At 43.8% G+C, this 19,873-nt stretch overlaps 1 protein-coding gene across 3 annotated transcripts in view; it reads left to right on the forward strand.

The window, feature by feature from the left end:
* The window catches only part of LOC128656174 (GRB10-interacting GYF protein 2), a 556,473-nt gene that overhangs the window by 170,460 nt on the left and 366,140 nt on the right, over positions 1–19,873 (forward strand). For 2 of the 3 annotated variants that reach the window (XM_053709919.1, XM_053709921.1), the window contains exons 3-5: positions 14,256–14,470; positions 15,231–15,381; positions 15,596–15,796. In XM_053709919.1, the coding sequence (XP_053565894.1) occupies positions 14,256–14,470; positions 15,231–15,381; positions 15,596–15,796 (567 nt within the window). The remainder of the gene's footprint in view (positions 1–14,255; positions 14,471–15,230; positions 15,382–15,595; positions 15,797–19,873) is intronic. The other variant, XM_053709920.1, reaches the window with a different exon arrangement.

Below are 19,873 nucleotides of genomic sequence, written 5' to 3' on the forward strand. Positions count from 1 at the left end.
TAGACGCGGGGGGGATAGATTAGACGGACAGAACCACAAGACGTCCAGGGTGGGACCCATAATTGCTTACAATTGTTCTCAACAAATAGATGGGTATTTTTATAACCTTATTTGAACTAAATGTTAGATAACCTTGGTTTTTAATATCTTTTTCACTCAATACATTGACTGTATGTCTGGTGGATGCATAAAAAGTCCAACTACATATACACTCACCGGCCACTATATTAGGTACACCTGTTCAATTGCTTGGTAACACTAATTGCTAATCGGCCAATCACACGGCAGCAACTCAATGCATTTAGGCATCTAGACGTGGCGAAGACGACTTGCTGAAGATCAAACCGAGCATCAGAATGGGGAAAAAAGGGGATTGAAGTAACTTTGAACGTGGCATGGTTGTTGGTGCCAAACGGGCTGGTCTGAGTATTTAAAAAACTGCTGATCATCTGGGATTTTCACGCACAAACATTTCCAGGGTTTACAGAGAATGGTCAGAAAAAGAGAAACTATCCTGTGAGCGGCATGTGTGTGGATGAAAGTGCCTTGTTAATGTTAGAGGAGGATGGGCAGACTGATTCGAAATGATAGAAAGGCAACAGTAACTCAAATAACCACTAGTTTACAACCAAGGTATGTGGAATACCATATCTGAACGCACAACACGTTTAACCTTGAAGCAGATGGGCTACAGCAGCAGAAGACCATACCGGGTGCCACTTCTGTCAGCTAAGAACAGAAAACTAAGGCTACAATTCACATAGGCTCACTAAACGTGGACAATAGAAGATTGGGAAAATGTTGCTTGGTCTGATGAGTTTTGATTTCAACTTCGACATTCAGATGGTAGGTTCAGAATCTGGCATAAACATGAAAGCATGGATCCATCCTGTCTTGTATCAACGGTTGACTCTGGTGGTGGTGTAATGGTGTAGGGGATATTTTCATGGCACACTTTGGGCCCCTTAGAACCAATTGAGCATCGTTTAAACGTCACGGCCTACCTGAGTATTGTTGCTACTTCCAGCAGGATAATGCACAATGTCACCACGCTCAAATCATCTCAAACTGGTTTCTCGAACATGACAATGAGTTCACTGTACTCACATGGCCTCCATAGTCACCAGATATCAATCCAATAGAGCACCTTTAGGATGTGGTGGAACGGGAAAATTGCATCATGGATGTGCAGCCGACAAATCTGCAGCAACTGCGTGATGCTATCATGTCAATATGGACCAAAATGTCTGAGGAATTTTTCCAGCACCTTGTTGAATCTATGCCACAAAGGATTAAGGCAGTTCTGAAGGTAAAAGGGGTCCAACCCAGTACTAGCAAGGTGTACCTAATAAAGTGATACACAAAATAGGTGCAAAGTCCAGCACTCTTGCAAAAGGTGCACGCTGAGGGGTATTGAACTCACCCCAAGTAAGTTTAAAGCAATGTCCAGATTGGTGCTGCTGTCTGGACATTGCTTTGTACCTAATAAAGTGGCCGGTGAGTGTAGTTTTCTGTAATAATCGGCACACCTTGCAAATTGTGGCATATGTGAGAACATACATGTCCTGTGTCCTGTTTTTTTTATGAATATTAAAAGCAGTTATCTGTGTAGGTCAATAGCTTTCTCCTTCCCTCTAGGTCTCCCAGATTTTCTACATGTTTCTTCCCCCACTCTTTCTCACCCTCCTTCTACCTGCCATGCTTTATTTCTCTTTTTGCTCCATGTTTTCTCTTCCCCTCTAACCTCATGCTTCTCACATGCTTATTTTTCTTCCCTACTTGTCTCTCTGCCTCCCTCGTCTCTCTGCCTCCCTCGTCTCTCTACCTCCCTCGTCTCTCTACCTCCCTCGTCTCTCTACCTCCCTCGTCTCTCTACCTCCCTCGTCTCTCTACCTCCCTCCCCTCTCTACCTCCCTCGTCTCTCTACCTCCCTCCCTCTCTTCCTGCCACTCTCTTCCTCTCACACTTTCACTCTCTTCCTCTCACACTTTCACTCTCTTCCTCCCCCGACGCTTCCTCCCATTCTTCCTTCTGCTTTCACCTTCCTCTCTACCTTCCCATTTTCCTCTCTCATCCCCTCTAGCTCCCCCCCCCCCCTTCCAATATCTATACAACTCCAACATCCTTTTTCTACCTACCTCTCACCAAGATTTTACTGAATTTGAACCATCAGAAATTGTTGGTTATATCTACGGAAAGAGTTTCAAAACTTAAGGTTTTCTGCATAGGCCAATATATCTTCTTTCTCTTGTTAAGTGTAGTCAGTCCACAGGTCATCCATTACTTATGGAATATATCTCTTCCTAACAGGAAGCTGCAAGAGGATCACCCAGCAGAGCTGCTATATAGCTCCTCCCCTCACATGTCATATTCAGTCATTCTCTTGCAGCCTAACTAGATAGGTCGCTGTGAGAGGTCTGTGGTGTTTTTTAACTTAGTTTATTTCTACAATCAAAAGTTTGTTATTTTAAATGGCACCGGAGTGTGCTGTTTATTCTCAGGCAGCATTAGAAGAAGAATCTGCCTGCGTTTTCTATGATCTTAGCAGACGTAACTAAGATCCACTGGCTGTTCTCATCTGAGGAGTGAGGTAACTTCAGAAAAGGGGAATAGCATGCAGGGCCCCCCTGCAAATGAGGTATGTGCAGTAATTATTTTTCTGAGGAATGGAATTGACTGAGAAAATACTGCTGATACCAATGTAAAGTAAGTTCAGCCTTAAATGCAGTGATAGCGACTGGTATTAGGCTGATGAGTGTGTGTACACTGAATGTATTTTTCTAAGGAATGGAATTGACTCTGAAAATACTGTTAATACTGAAATAATGTATGAGCCTTAACTGCAGTAAAAGCGACTGGTAGCAGGCTTATTAATAACAATTCATAACTTTTCAAATGTATGTTTAAAACGTTTACTGGCATGTTAATCGTTTTTTGTGAGGTACTTGGTGATAAAACTTATTGGGGCATGATTTTTACCACATGGCCATCTTTGTTTTCTGCATAGAAACAGTTTTCTGAGCTTCCCCACTGTTGTAATATGAGTGGGAGGGGCCTATTTTAGCGCTTTTTTGCGCAGTAAAAATTCAGTCACAATCTGTCTACTTCATCCTCCATGATCCAGATCGTCTCTAGAGAGCTCAGGGGTCTTCAAAATTCATTTTGAGGGAGTTAATCAGTCACAGCAGACCTGTGACAGTGTGTTTTGACTGTGAGAAAAACGTTAATTATTAAATTGTTAATCCGTTTTTGGGTATTAAGGGGTTAATCATCCATTTGCTGGTGGGTGCAATCCTTTGCTAACTTAATACATTTACTGTGAAAAATTGGTTGCTATAACTATTTTGGTTCATTGTTATTTCAACTGTGACAGCTTTTTGTGCTTCTTAAAGGCACAGTAGCGTTTTTTATATTGCTTGTAAATTTATTTAGAAAAGTATTTCCAAGCTTGCTAGTCTCATTGCTAGTCTGTTTAAACATGTCTGACACAGATGAATCTCTTTGTTCACTATGTTTAAAGGGCAATGTGGAGCCCAATAGAAATTTATGTACTAATTGCATTGATGCTACTTTAAATAAAAGTCAATCTTTACATGTAAAGAAATTATCACCAGACAACGAGGGGGAAGTTATGCCGACTAACTCTCCTCACGTGTCAGTACCTTCGCCTCCCGCTCAGGAGGTGCGTGATTTTGTGGCGCCAATACATCAGGGAGGCCCTTACAAATCACTTTGCAAGACTTATGACAGAAGTATTATCTAAATTGCCAGAATTAAGAGGCAAGCGCGATAGCTCTGGGTTAAGGACAGAGCGCGCGAATGAGGTGAGAGCCATGTCAGATACTGCGTCACAGTTTGCAGAACGTGAAGACAGAGAGCTTCATTCTGTGGGTGACGGATCTGATCCAGGGAGACTGGATTCAGAGATTTCTAATTTTAAATTTAAGCTTGAGAACCTCCGCATATTGCTAGGGGAGGTATTAGCGGCTCTGAATGATTGTAACACGGTTGCAATTCCAGAAAAATTATGTAGGTTGGATAGATACTATGCGGTACCGGTGTGTACTGACGTGTTTCCTATACCTAAAAGGCTTACAGAGATTATTAGCAAGGAGTGGGATAGACCTGGTGTGCCCTTTTCCCCTCCTCCCATATTTAGGAAAATGTTTCCTATAGACGCCACCACACGAGACTTATGGCAGACGGTCCCTAAGGTGGAGGGAGCAGTTTCTACTTTAGCTAAGCGTACCACTATCCCGGTGGAGGATATTTGTGCTTTTTCAGATCCAATGGATAAGAAATTAGAGGGTTACCTTAAGAAAATGTTTGTTCAACAAGGTTTTATCTTACAGCCCCTTGCATGCATTGCGCCTGTCACTGCTGCGGCGGCATTCTGGTTTGAGTCTCTGGAAGAGGCCATTCGCACAGCTCCATTGGGTGAAATTATGAACAAGCTTAAAACACTTAAGCTAGCTAACGCATTTGTTTCTGATGCCGTTGTACATTTAACCAAACTTACGGCTAAGAACTCCGGATTCGCCATCCAAGCGCGCAGAGCGCTATGGCTTAAATCCTGGTAAGCTGACGTGACTTCTAAATCTAAATTGCTTAATATTCCTTTCAAAGGGCAGACCTTATTCGGGCCCGGCTTGAAAGAAATTATTGCTGACATTACGGGAGGTAAGGGCCATGCTCTACCTCAGGACAGGGCCAAATCAAAGGCCAAACAGTCTAATTTTCGTGCCTTTCGAAACTTCAAGGCTGGCGCAGCATCAACTTCCTCCGCTCCAAAACAGGAAGGAGCTGTTGCTCGTTACAGGCAGGGCTGGAAAGTTAACCAGTCCTGGAACAAGGGCAAGCAGGCCAAGAAACCTGCTGCTGCCTCCAAGACAGCATGAAGAGAGGGCCCCCTATCCGGAAACGGATCTAGTGGGGGGAAGACTTTCTCTCTTCGCCCAGGCTTGGGCAAGAGATGTCCAGGATCCCTGGGCGTTGGAGATCATATCTCAGGGATATCTCCTGGACTTCAAAACTTCTCCTCCACGAGGGAGATTTCATCTTTCAAGGTTATCAGCAAACCAAATAAAGAAAGAGGCGTTTCTACGCTGTGTACAAGACCTTTTACTAATGGGGGTGATCCACCCAGTTCCGCGGACGGAACACGGGCAGGGATTCTATTCAAATCTATTTGTGGTTCCCAAGAAAGAGGGAACCTTCAGACCAATCTTGGACTTAAAAATCCTAAACAAATTTCTAAGAGTTCCATCATTCAAAATGGAAACTATTCGAACCATCCTTCCCATGATCCAAGAGGGTCAGTACATGACCACAGTGGATTTAAAGGATGCCTACCTTCACATACCGATTCACAAGGATCATTATCGGTACCTAAGATTTGCTTTCCTAGACAGGCATTACCAGTTTGTAGCTCTTCCCTTCGGATTAGCTACGGCTCCAAGAATCTTTACAAAAGTTCTGGGCTCACTTCTGGCGGTACTAAGACCGCGAGGCATAGCGGTGACTCCGTACCTAGACGACATTCTGATACAAGCGTCAAGTTTTCAAACTGCCAAGTCTCATACAGAGATAGTTCTGGCATTTCTGAGGTCGCATGGGTGGAAGGTGAACGTGGAAAAGAGTTCTCTATTACCACTTACAAGAGTTCCCTTTCTAGGGACTCTTATAGATTCTGTAGAGATGAAGATTTACCTGACAGAGGCCAGGTTATCAAAGCTTCTAAATGCTTGCCGTGTCCTTCATTCCATTCCACACCCGTCAGTAGCTCAGTGCATGGAAGTAATCGGCTTAATGGTAGCGGCAATGGACATAGTACCATACCGCCTGCATCTCAGACCGCTGCAATTGTGCATGCTAAGTCAGTGGAACGGGGATTACTCAGATTTGTCCCCCCTACTAAGTCTGGATCAAGAGACCAGAGATTCTCTTCTATGGTGGCTCTCTCGGCCACATCTGTCCAAGGGGATGACCTTTCGCAGGCCAGATTGGACGATTGTAACAACAGACGCCAGCCTTCTAGGCTGTGGCGCAGTCTGGAACTCCCTGAAAGCTCAGGGATTATGGACTCAGGAGGAGAAACTCCTCCCAATAAATATTCTGGAATTAAGAGCAATATTCAATGCTCTCCTAGCTTGGCCTCAGTTAGCAACTCTGAGGTTCATCAGATTTCAGTCGGACAACATCACGACTGTGGCTTACATCAACCATCAAGGGGGAACCAGAAGTTCCCTAGCGATGTTGGAAGTCTCAAAGATAATTCGCTGGGCAGAGTCTCACTCTTGCCACCTGTCAGCGATTTACATCCCAGGCGTAGAGAACTGGGAGGCGGATTTTCTAAGTCGCCAGACTTTTCATCCGGGGGAGTGGGAACTTCACCCGGAGGTCTTTGCTCAACTGATTCTTCGTTGGGGCAAACCAGATCTGGATCTCATGGCGTCTCGCCAAAACGCCAAGCTTCCTTGTTACGGATCCAGGTCCAGGGACCCGGGAGCGGTGCTGATAGATGCTCTGACAGCCACTTGGGTCTTCAACATGGCTTATGTGTTTCCACCATTCCCGATGCTTCCTCGTTTGATTGCCAAGATCAAACAGGAGAGAGCTTCGGTGATTCTGATAGCGCCTGCGTGGCCACGCAGGACCTGGTATGCAGACCTAGTGGACATGTCGTCCTGTCCACCGTGGTCTCTGCCTTTGAGACAGGACCTTCTAATTCAGGGTCCTTTCAAACATCCAAATCTAATTTCTCTGAGGCTGACTGCATGGAGATTGAACGCTTGATTCTATCAAAGCGTGGCTTCTCGGAGTCGGTTATTGATACCTTAATACAGGCTAGGAAGCCTGTTACCAGAAAAATTTACCATAAGATATGGCGTAAATATTTATATTGGTGCGAATCCAAGAGTTACTCATGGAGTAAGGTTAGGATTCCTAGGATATTGTCCTTTCTACAAGAGGGTTTAGAAAAGGGCTTATCTGCTAGTTCGTTAAAGGGACAGATTTCTGCTCTGTCTATTCTTCTACACAAACGTCTGGCTGAAGTTCCAGACGTTCAGGCTTTCTGTCAGGCTTTAACTAGGACTAAGCCTGTGTTTAAGTCTGTTGCTCCGCCGTGGAGCTTAAACTTAGTTCTTAATGTTCTTCAAGGCGTTCCATTTGAACCCCTTCATTCCATTGATATCAAGCTGTTATCCTGGAAGGTTTTGTTTTTGATGGCTATTTCCTCGGCTCGAAGAGTCTCTGAGTTATCTACCTTACATTGTGATTCTCCTTATCTGATTTTTCATTCAGACAAGGTAGTTCTGCGTACTAAACCTGGGTTCTTACCTAAGGTAGTTACTAACAGGAATATCAATCAAGAGATTGTTGTTCCATCACTGTGTCCTAACCCTTCTTCAAAGAAGGAACGACTTTTGCATAATTTGGACGTAGTCCGTGCCCTGAAGTTCTATTTGCAGGCAACTAAAGATTTTCGTCAAACTTCTTCCCTGTTTGTCATTTACTCTGGACAGAGAAGAGGTCAAAAAGCTTTGGCTACCCCTCTCTCTTTTTGGCTTCGTAGCATAATACGTTTAGCCTATGAGACTGCTGGACAGCAGCCTCCTGAAAGGATTACAGCTCATTCTACTAGAGCTGTGGCTTCCACCTGGGCCTTTAAAAATGAGGCCTCTGTTGAACAGATTTGCAAGGCTGCGACTTGGTCTTCGCTTCACACCTTTTCAAAATTTTACAAATTTGACACTTTTGCTTCTTCTGAGGCTATTTTTGGGAGAAAGGTACTTCAGGCAGTGGTTCCTTCTGTTTAATGTTCCTGCCTTGTCCCTCCCTTCATCCGTGTACTTTAGCTTTGGTATTGGTATTCCATAAGTAATGGATGACCCGTGGACTGACTACACTTAACAAGAGAAAACATAATTTATGCTTACCTGATAAATTTATTTCTCTTGTAGTGTAGTCAGTCCACGGCCCGCCCTGTCTTTAAGGCAGACCTAAATTTAATTAAACTCCAGTCACCACTGCACCCTATGGTTTCTCCTTTCTCGTCTGCTTTGGTCGAATGACTGAATATGACATGTGAGGGGAGGAGCTATATAGCAGCTCTGCTGGGTGATCCTCTTGCAGCTTCCTGTTAGGAAGAGATATATTCCATAAGTAATGGATGACCCGTGGACTGACTACACTACAAGAGAAATAAATTTATCAGGTAAGCATAAATTATGTTTTTCCATATGAAGACATGTGATTCAATGTTGGTTTAAATGTGGTTTTGATCATAGCTATAACTATATAGCTATACTTATTACATTTTAGCTTTTGTTGTAAACATATCCATAGCATTATATACTCCATACCAATTTGTATTATTTAATATTTGCTGAATGGATTTATGAAGTTTATCCTCTAAAACATTCTACCGGTCATTACAGGAGCACTTTAACGCTTTGCACTTTACAGTAATATTATTATACTGAGTATATACTGATTTTTACACAAAACAAATGTAATAAGAGACTGTGCTAAAAATATATATTTTTCTCTTACAAGGTGTATCCAGTCCACGGATTCCCTACAGGAAGTGGCAAAGAGAACACACAGCAGAGCTGCCCATATAGCTCCCCCTCTTACTCTGCCCCCCCAGTCATTTTCTTTGCCGCTCTAACAAGTAGCATCTCCACGGTAGGGTAAAGTGAATGTGGTGTTAGATTTGTAGTTTTTTATATCTTCAATCAAAAGTTTATTTTTTAATAGTGCCGGTTTGTACTATTTACTCTGTAGCAGAAAGTGATGAAGAATTCTGCTCAGAGGAAAATGATTTTAGCATGTTGTAACTAAAATCCACTGCTGTTCCCACACAGGACTGGGGAGTACCAGAAAGCTTCAGTTGGGGGGAACAGTTTGCAGACTTAACTGCTACAAGGTATGTTCAGTCATCTTTTTCTAGTCAAGACTTAGTAATGCTAGAAGACTGACAAGAATCCCCATGTGGGGAAGGTAAGCCATATTCTGAGACTCAGTATAGAAAGAAGGCTTATTTAACAGGGCTAAATGACTGGTGGACACTGTTAAAGGGCAATCGATTATTTTATAGTAAAATTATAATCATTGTACAAGTTTTTATCACTTTTGGAGTGTTATTTGGGGTTTTATTCCACATGGCAGAATTTTAGACACCTATTTAGGGTTTTGAAGGCCCCACAACTCCGGAGTGGAGAGGGAGGAGGGGGCCTAAATTTTGCGCCTCAGTTGCGCACTTCATATTGCAGAGAGCTTCATGCAGCTTCCCGTGGAGGGTCCCAAAACTTCTTGAGGACTTCGTAGAGGCTTATTTCTCATCAAACTAATCCCCAGGGCAAGGTAGGGCCACAGCAGATTGCTTTGGCATGGTGCTGTAGTTTGCTAACCGGTTGTAAACTTTAGGTTGCTCCGGTTCGGGCATTAAGGGGTTAATTGGCTTGATATTTGCTGTGCAATCATTACAAAGCATTAAGATAGTGTGGTGAAATGTATCTATGCATTTTAAAGATAAAAATGTAGCCCAAGATGATTCTTTAACAGAAGGTAATGAGGATAGCCCACCTTCCTCTCCCCATGTGTCGAAACCAGTCACGCCCGCGCAAGCGATGCCTAGTACCTCTAGCGCATTGGCCCCCATTACATTACAAGAACTAGAAGCGGTCATGGATAATTCCCTTGCGGCATTTTTATCCAAACTGCCAGTTTTTCCTAAAAAGCGTGATAGCTCGGTTTTAAGAACAGAGTATGAGCAATCAGAAGCTTTGGAAGGTTTATCTGTTGTACCCTCACAAAACTCTGAAGTGACAGTGAGGGATGTGCTGTCCGAGGGAGAAATTTCTGATACAGGAAAGGTTTCTCAGCGGGCAGAATCAGACTCCTTAGCGTTTAAATTTAAGCTGGAACACCTCCGCGTACTGCTTAAAGAGGTATTAGCTACTCTGGATGATTGTAACCCCATGGTGGTCCCAGAGAAATTGTGTAAAATGGACAAATTCCTAGACGTCCCGGTATACACTGATGCGTTCCCGATCCCCATGAGGGTGGCGGATATTGTGGATACGGAGTGGGAAAGACCAAGTGTACCCTTTGTCCCCCCCCCTATCTTTAAGAAAATGTTCCCTATAACTGATCCCAGGCGGGACGCATGGCAGACGATCCCTAAGGTAGAGGGGGCAATTTCAACACTTGCCAAACGCACAACCATACCAATTGAAGACAGTTGTGCTTTCAAAGATCCTATGGATAAAAAATTGGAAGGTTTACTAAAGAAAATATTTGTTCAACAAGGTTTCCTTCTCCAACCTATTGCCTGCATTATTCCTGTGACTACTGCAGCTGCTTTCTGGTTTGAGGCGCTGGAGGAGTCGCTACAGACGGAGACCTCATATGACGAAATTATGGATAGAATTAAGGCTCTAAAGCTGGCTAATTCTTTTATAACAGATGCCGCTTTGCAATTAGCTAAATTGGCGGCGAAAAATTCTGGTTTTGCCATCATGGCGCGCAGAGCGCTCTGGCTGAAATCATGGTCGGCCGATGTGTCGTCTAAAACTAAGTTACCGAATATCCCTTTCAAGGGAAAGGCCCTCTTCGGGCCAGAGTTGAAAGACATTATTTCGGATATCATTGGGGGAAAGGGCCATGCCCTCCTGCAGGATAGGCCTTTTAAGGCTAAAAACAAGGCTAATTTTCGTTCCTTTCGCAACTTCAGGAGCGGTCCTGCTTCAACCTCTGCAACCGCAAAGCAAGAGGGTAACACTTCACAGCCCATGGCAACCTGGAAGCCTTTGCAGGGCTGGAACAAGGGTAAACAGGCCAAGAAGCCTGCAGCTGCTACTAAGACAGCATGAAGGGGTAGCCCCCGATCCTGGACCGGATCTGGTAGGGGGCAGACTCTCTCTCTTTGCTCAGGCTTGGGCAAGAGATGTTTCCGATCCCTGGGCATTAGAGATTGTTGCTCAGGGATATCTTCTAGAATTCAAGGACTTTCCTCCAAGGGGAAGGTTCCACATTTCTCGCCTGACTTCAGACCAGACAAAGAAAGAGGCGTTCTTACGCTGTGTAGAAGATCTGATCAAGATGGGAGTGATATGTCCAGTTCCAATTACAGAACGAGGACTGGGTTTTTACTCAAACCTGTTTGTGGTTCCCAAAAAGGAAGGAACTTTCAGACCAATCCTGGATCTAAAAATTCTAAACAAATTCCTCAGAGTTCCATCCTTCAAGATGGAGACCATTCGGACAATCTTACTGATGATCCCGGAAGGTCAATATATGACTACTGTGGATCTAAAGGATTCGTACCTTCATATTCCTATCCACAAAGATCACCATCAGTTTCTAAGGTTCGCTTTTCTGGACACGCATTACCAGTTCGTGGGCCTTCCCTTCGGGTTGGCCACCACTCCAAGAATTTTCACAAAGGTGCTAGGGTCCCTTCTAGCGGTACTAAGACCGCGGGGCATTGCAGTAGCACCCTATCTGGATGACATCTTAATACAGGCGTCGTCTTTTCCCAGAGCCAAGGCTCATACGGATATTGTTCTGGCCTTTCTAAGGTCTCACGGGTGGAAGGTAAACACTGAAAAAAGTTCTCTGTCCCCACTCACAAGGGTTCCCTTCCTGGGAACATTAATAGACTCGGTAGAAATGAAAATATTTCTGGCGGAGGTCAGAAAGTTAAAGCTTCTAAACACTTGCCGAGCTCTTCATTCCTTTCCTCGGCCATCTGTAGCTCAGTGCATGGAGGTAATCGGATTAATGGTAGCAGCAATGGACGTAGTCCCATTTGCTCGAATTCATCTCAGGCCACTGCAATTGTGCATGCTCAAACAGTGGAATGGGGATTATGCAGATTTGTCTCCTCAAATCCAACTGGACCAGAAAACCAGAGATTCTCTTCTCTGGTGGTTGTCTCAGGATCACCTGTCTCAGGGAATGTGCTTCCGCAGACCGGAGTGGACCATAGTGACGACCGACGCCAGTTTGTTGGGCTGGGGCTTCCTGAAAGCTCAGGGCCTATGGTCTCGGGAAGAGTCTCTTCTCCCGATAAACATTTTAGAACTGAGAGCGATATTCAATACGCTCCAGGCTTGGCCTTAGCTAGTGGCGGCCAAGTTCATCAGGTTTCAGTCGGACAACATCACGACTGTAGCATATATCAATCATCAGGGAGGAACAAAGAGTTCCTTAGCGATGAAGGAAGTGACCAAGATAATCAGGTGGGCGGAGGATCACTCTTGCCACCTTTCCGCAAATTCACATCCCAGGAGTAGACAACTGGGAAGCGGATTTCCTAAGTCGTCAGACTTTTCACCCCGGGGGAGTGGGAACTTCACCCGGAGGTATTTGCTCAGCTGACTCAGTTTTGGGGCATTCCAGAGTTGGATCTGATGGCGTCCCGTCAGAACACCAAACTTCCTCTTTATGGATCCAGGTCCAGGGACCCCAAGGCGGCTCTGATAGATGCTCTAGTAGCGCCTTGGTCCTTCAATCTGGCCTATGTCTTTCCACCGTTTCCCCTTCTCCCTCGGCTGGTAGCCAGAATCAAACAGGAGAAGGCCTCGGTAATTAAGATAGCGCCTGCGTGGCCACGCAGGACTTGGTATGCAGACCTAGTGGACATGTCATCTGTTCCACCTTGGACACTGCCAATGAGGCAGGATCTTCTAATACAGGGTCCATTCAAGCATCCAAATCTAGTTTCTCTGCAGCTGACTGCTTGGAGATTGAACGCTTGATTCTATCCAAGCGTGGGTTCTCTGAATCAATCATAGATACTCTGATCCAAGCTAGAAAACCTGTCACCAGGAAAATTTACCATAAGATATGGCGGAAGTATCTTTGTTTGTGTGAATCCAAAGGTTACTCATGGAGTAAAGTTAGGATTCCAAGGATATGGGCTTTTCTCCAAGAAGGATTGGAGAAAGGTCTATCCGCTAGTTCCTTAAAGGGACAGATATCCGCTCTGTCTATCCTTTTGCACAAGCGTCTGGTAGAAGTACCAGATGTTCAGGCGTTTGCACAGGCGTTAGTTAGAATCAAGCCTGTCTATAAACCTGTGGCTCCTTCATGGAGTTTCAATTTAGTTCTTTCAGTTCTTCAAGGGGTTCCGTTTGAACCTTTACATTCCATAGATATTTAGTTATTATCTTGGAAAGTTTTGTTTTTGGTAGCTATATCTTCTGCTCGAAGAGTTTCTGAATTGTCTGCTTTGCAGTGTAATTCACCCTATCTGGTGTTCCATGCAGATAAGGTAGTTTTACGTACCAAACCTGGTTTTCTTCCTAAGGTTGTTTCTAATAAGAATATTAACCAGGAAATCATTGTTCCTTCCCTCTGTCCTAATCCAGCTTCTAAGAAGGAACGGCTATTACACAATCTTGATGTGGTTCATGCTTTGAAATTCTATTTACAAGCAACTAAAGATTTCAGACAAACATCATCCTTTTTTGTCGTTTATTCTGGTAAGAGGAGAGGTCAGAAAGCGACTACTACCTCTCTTTCCTTCTGGCTGAAAAGCATCATCCGATTGGCTTATGAGACTGCTGGACAGCAGCCTCCTGAACGAATTACAGCTCATTCCACCAGAGCTGTGGCTTCCACTTGGGCCTTCAAGAATGAGGCTTCTGTTGAACAGATTTGTAAGGCAGCGACTTGGTCTTCACTGCATACTTTTGCCAAATTTTACAAATTTGATACTTTTGCTTCTTCGGAGGCTATTTTTGGGAGAAAGGTTTTGCAAACAGTGGTGCCTTCCGTTTAGGTTACCTGTCTTGTTACCTCCCTTTATCCGTGTCCTAATGCTTTGGTATTGGTATCCCACAAGTAAGGATGAATCCGTGGACTGGATACACCTTGTAAGAGAAAACAGAATTTATGCTTACATGATAAATTACTTTCTCTTATGGTGTATCCAGTCCACGGCCCGCCCTGGTAATTAAGCCAGATTAAAATTTTTGTTTAAACTACATTCACCACTGCACCCTATGGTTTCTCCTTTTTCTCCTAACCGTCGGTCGAATGACTGGGGGGGCGGAGCCAGAGGGGGAGCTATATGGGCAGCTCTGCTGTGTGTTCTCTTTGCCACTTCCTGTAGGGAATGAGAATATCCCACAAGTAAGGACTGGATACACCGTAAGAGAAAGTAATTTATCAGGTAAGCATAAATTCTGTTTTTTCTTTTAGCCATTAGTTATTAAAATCTGTGGTCAATCTCCATATAGATGGTGCACGAGGTTCTGCTTGGCGAGAGCACCCAGATCGTCGACGGCGATTTGACTTTGATTTTCGAGAACGTGAAGATGAGCGTTACCGCAGAACCCGAAGTGGCTCAGGCAGTGCAGAGGATGAGAGGGACAGTTTACCTGAATGGTGCCTAGAAGATGCAGAAGATGAAACTGGCACATTTGACTCTTCTGGAGCCTTTCTGCCTTCTAAGGTTGTTTTTATTCTATAATTTCTTAGAAACTTCCCTTCCTCAAGTCCCATAAAGGTTTCATTTGTTTCAGCAATCCCATTTCATATTACACTGTTTTCTTATGACTGTCTTGTTGACTGTCTTATATGCACACCTCTTCTGACACTATTCCACCAATAGTAAACCCCTTGCGGCCAATAACACAGAACTTGTGAATAACCCATTTGTGAGTTTTAATAAACAAAACTCCGGTATTAACTGAGTTGACAGTCACAAAGTGTTGATACTGTTCTGTGTGCTAAGGGATCAAAAAGCACAGCTGTATCAACACTTTGGTGGCTATTAAGACTTAGCAGTGATTACTCCTTTGCCATTGGAAACGCACAGCTATTATAACACATTGCTGGTCCATAACATAGAGCAGTGGCCAAAACAAAGATTTATGCACCTTACACCTCTTTTCGTCTGCCTCATTTATGTCAGAAAATGTATGCTTTGTTAATGAAGTTTGTGTGTCAGAGATGCAGCTAAAAACAGAGGTCTGGCTTCTGTGAGACTGTAGGAGTTTTACTGGGAAGGATGGGGTAAGGAGGGAAGCAAATCAAGAAATTATCTCAAGCATCAACAGTCCTCATTTGCATATATGAATGCTGAAGGATGTGGGTCAGCATGTTTAATATAAATCATTAGAGTATGAGTTCCAATTTTTTGATGAAAACAACCTGACACTAGTTTTTGTAGAGCCACCATTACCTATTCCTGACTATGCTTTTTTTCCTAGAAGATGCAGAAGGAAATTATTCCAGAAGAACAAGAGCTTGACTTCAGGCCCTCTCTGGAGAGTGAAGAGCGCTCAGACTCAGACAAAAGCCACTTGGAGGAGACCAAAGAAACAGAGAGAAGCCAAGCTGAGGAACAGGAAATTGAAAATGGTATTATAAATGACTGCTTTAGCAAGTGTTTTTATCATTTTCATATCTGTAAACTATAACTTTACCTTTTGTCCACTTTGAATTTCTTTTTCACTAAACTTATTCTATATAACCATCTATTTTGTGAAACCCATCCATACAATTAAGTAAAGAGAAATTGTGTTAGAGATTGCATGATTTGTCCATCCTAAAGTGTTTTTTTCCTTGTTTGTAGTGGTGCAAACTACCACATCTGTGGTTCCAGAGCACAGAGCCCCCTCTCCAACTAATTGGACAGAGCCTTGCATTGAGCCTCTTACTCAGACCACACAAAGTCCGCGTTTAGCAAACACAGAGAAGGAAATCCGACCACAGACGCCACCGGCACCTCCAACACCACCAAATCGCACAGAAGTTAAAGAAAAAATTCTGCCAGGTAATGTATTTTTATGAGACTGGGTTGGCTATGTTTCAAACAAAGGGAACTGTACATAATTGCCATGCACAAAACACAATCCTTAGCAGAAAAAAATGACATTAAATAGACTATTACCAGCAGTAATGTATGCAAACATTTAACATCTTTTTAGTATTCCAAATAGAAAAAAAAGAAAAACACATGAGATATATAACGGGGACATAGTGTAATCAAAACAGTTTAACTATATACCTTCTTATACTATGGTATGATATTATTATGGTATGATATTATTCCAGCATTTTTAAAGGCTTCCTCAATATCCCTTCAAATAATAGCTTGTTAGGGCCTAAATTAGCAAAATTGTACCTTTATTCGTACGTTGCAGTTTGTACCTTTAAGGATATTGCCCCTGTGACAAGCCCTTTGTACCTCATGATGGCAAGTGTGCTATTTAAAAGCAGCAACAATGTCAGTGAACATATGGGTTATATATTTATTTTTTATACCTCCTGCTTATAACCGACATCCATTGAACATGAACTACTTTGCAGTACAGCATGTATGTTGAATTCTGTTTGGGTGATTGCCATTTATGTGTTAATTGAATAATTGAGATTACTGTGGATAATTCTATGTAGCCCAAGTATAAAATAACTGTTTACCAACTTCGGAAATAACAACTCTCAGGTGCACAAATGATATGCTCTTGAAAGGTTTGTCAGCCTTAACCTCTCATCTCTCTCAACCTTTTGGAAACACAAGTAAGTGATTGTACCTTTGTTTGGGGATTAAATGGTACTGACGTGGACCCTTTGACAGTTGGAAACATATTTGTTCTTTATTTACCCCTAAATGGTAATTATTAATTCCTTAAGGTGAAACTATTACCCATTGAGGGTACAGCCACAGCAGTTGTACCCCTAAGTGTTCACAAACTGATCCCAACTGTACCCTTTTCTTTCATAAGGTGGTAGGAGTCCACAAGTTCATTACTTCTGGGAATTCAGTTCCTAGCCACTAGGAGGAGGCAAAGATTCCCAAAACTGCAAGGGTTCTCTATCCCTCCCACCTCACTGATAACCCAGTTTTAATCTTTGCCTCCTAGAAGGTGGGGGAAGAATTGAGATGCATTAGATTCTTCGTTAAGAGGGTTCTCAGACCAATTTGAGTCCCATTTTTTTCCCCTCTCAGAGGTGCTACAGTAAGACAGCGGGAAGAATGGAGTATCAGGTAGTGACACATTTACTCCCGGTGCAAGAGTTAATCACAAGCCTGTCGCAGGGACCGGTCCCCTAGCATCGCACTAGATGCACTATCTACTGACATTAGTAGTGACCACAGTGGGGCCAGTAGATTGAGTGCAGTTTCAGGTAAGTGCATTTTTATATTTAGTTAGAAAAAGATCTTCAATCAAGAGTTTATTATTTTCAAAGTGGTGCAAGATTGTGCTGCTTTTTCCTAGGGTGTGGCCGTAGTCCATATCAGTCTCTTCAGTAGAGCAGTGGTGGCTTTAGAGCAATGGGAACTTGTGGGACATAATTCTCACTGCGCCACCCATATACTGATGCTGCCCTAACCCTGACAGACTGGATAATATTACTCAGTTCTTTCTTTTCACAGGTCCATAGGAGGGAGAGGACCTCTCAAATCTGGGAGCTTCCTTGCTGTCAGGCAGATGAGGAGGTAAGTGCTTACTTTATTTTCCGGGATATAAGAAGACTCATAATTAAAAGGCACTTTAGTAGAAGGAACACATACAAGGGCTCAGGGGAGGCTCTTTGGTGTAGACAGCTGAACGCAGGCACTGTGGCTTATAATTTTGAGGCAAGTTTGTGGTTCCATTCTCCCGGCGGTTTCACTTATATGAAAATATACAGACCGGGAGAAGACTTGTGTGATGCCCACGATGGGCGGGTCTACTGGAGGCGGCGATTTACGTTGCGCGCCTTTTGCCTGTACTTCCTGTTGATCGGAAGAGACAGTGCAGCTTCTGTTTTCTTTATACGCATTGCACTTTTCCTATGAGATGGAATCGAGCCTAACTATAAACATTATGGTACTTCAAGCGATTTTCAACACCCTGAAGGCTTGGCCCCCACTGGGGTCATCCCAAATCATCAGATTCCAATCGGTCAACATCACGTTGGTGGCTTATATAAACCACCAGGGGGCGAGAAGCTCCCTTGCAATGAGGGAAGTATTTCGGATTCTGAAGTGGGCAGAGACTCACAATTGTTCGCTCTCAGTGATCCACATTCCGGGTGTGGACAACTGAGAAGCAGATTTTCTGAGCAGACGTACGTTTCATCCAGGGAAACGCTCTCTCCACCCCAAAATGTTTGCGGAGATCTGCAGCAGATGGGGGACGCCGGAAATAGATCTCATTGCGTCTAGACTCAATTGCGAGCTACACAGATACAGGTCGTGTTCCAGGGATCCTCAAGCGGAACTGATAGACGCCTTGGCAGTACCCTGGGACTTCAACCTAATGTACATATTTCCACCGCTGCCTCTTCTACCTCGAGTAGTTGCCCGCATCAAGCAGGAGCAAGCTTCGGCTATTCTGATTGCTCAGTCGTGGCCGCGTAGGACGTGGCTTGTGGATCTAGTTGTGATGTCGTCTTATCTGCCATGAAAGTTACCTTGTCGCAAGGACCTGCTAGTTCAAGGTCCTTTTCTACATCTAAATCTCGATTCTCTGAGGCTGACTGCGTGGAGATTGAATGCCTAGTCTTAGCCAAGAGAGGATTTTTGGAGAGAGTGATCGACACTCTCGTCCAGGCCAGGAAGCCGGTCACTAGACGCATCTACCACAAGGTGTAGAGGACCTACTTGTCCTGTTGTGAGGAACAAGGACACCCTTGGCACAAGGTCAAGGTATCCAGTATATTGTCCTTTCTCCAGGATGGTCTGGATAAGGGTCTTTCCTCCAGTTCCCTAAGGTGACAGATCTCGGCTTTATCGGTACTGATGCACAAGAAGCTCGCGGGGCTTCCTGATATTCAGTCCTTTGTTCAGGCTCTGGTTAGGATTAGACCGTTTTTCAGGAATCTGACTCCTCCCTGCAGCCTAAACTTGGTGCTTAAGGGCTTGCAGAGGACTCCGTTTGAGCCTCTGCTGTTATTGGCTATTGCTTCGGCACGCAGAGTCTGAGTTGGCTTACAATTTGAGCCTCTTTACTTGGTTTTTCATGCTGACAAAGCCATTCTGCAATCTGGTTTGGGATTTGATCCGTCTGGCTTATGAGACAGCGGGACACAGGTCAGAGGATAATGGCTCACTCGACTAGAGCTGTGGCCTCTTCTTGGGCCTTTAAGAACGAGGATTCTATGGAGCAGATTTCTAAGGCGGCTACCTGGTCATCCTTACATACTTTTGCAAAATTTTACAAATTTTATGTTTTTGCTTCGGCAGAAGCAGCATTTTGGTTCTGCAGGCTGTTGTGCCCTCAGTTTAGGGTCCGCCTCCTTTACCCTCCCGTTTTCTTCATTCAGTGTCCTCTAGAGCTTGGGTATTTGTTCCCACAAGTGATGAATAAAGCAATGGACTCTCCTCCCCTTTTGATGTAAAACATAAATTATACTTACTTGATAATTTCATTTCCATCGTAGGAAATCCACTGCACCCCCCCCCCCCCCCCCCCCCCGTTCTCAGGTGCGCGGATCCAAATTTATTTTTTGTTCTTCTGGCACCATTTATACCGTGATATTTCTCTTACTGTTCCTTGTTCCCTTGGCAGAATGACTGGGGGATGAGGGAAGTGGAGGAGGTATTTAAGCCTTTGGCTGTGGTGTCTTTGCCTCCTCCTAGTGGCCAGGTTTATAATTCCCACAAGTGATGACTGAAACAGTGGACAAGCATAATTTGTTTTTATTCAGTTTGTTTTTCATTTCTCTCAGGGAACGATAGTGGGTCTGTAATTAGCACCCTACCCAGTTCCTTTATATAATGCCAGGTGTAGCGTTGTCTCTGTTGTCACATTGAAATAGAAGGTTCCTTCATACTCCTAAACACAGAATCTTAGTGTTCAGTGTCCATTAGAGGTGGTAAGATTTCCAACTCTGTTAAAAGTTCTCTATTAGCTTAAAGGGA

Source organism: Bombina bombina, chromosome 4, assembly GCF_027579735.1.
Source record: "Bombina bombina isolate aBomBom1 chromosome 4, aBomBom1.pri, whole genome shotgun sequence".
Lineage (NCBI taxonomy): Eukaryota > Metazoa > Chordata > Amphibia > Anura > Bombinatoridae > Bombina > Bombina bombina.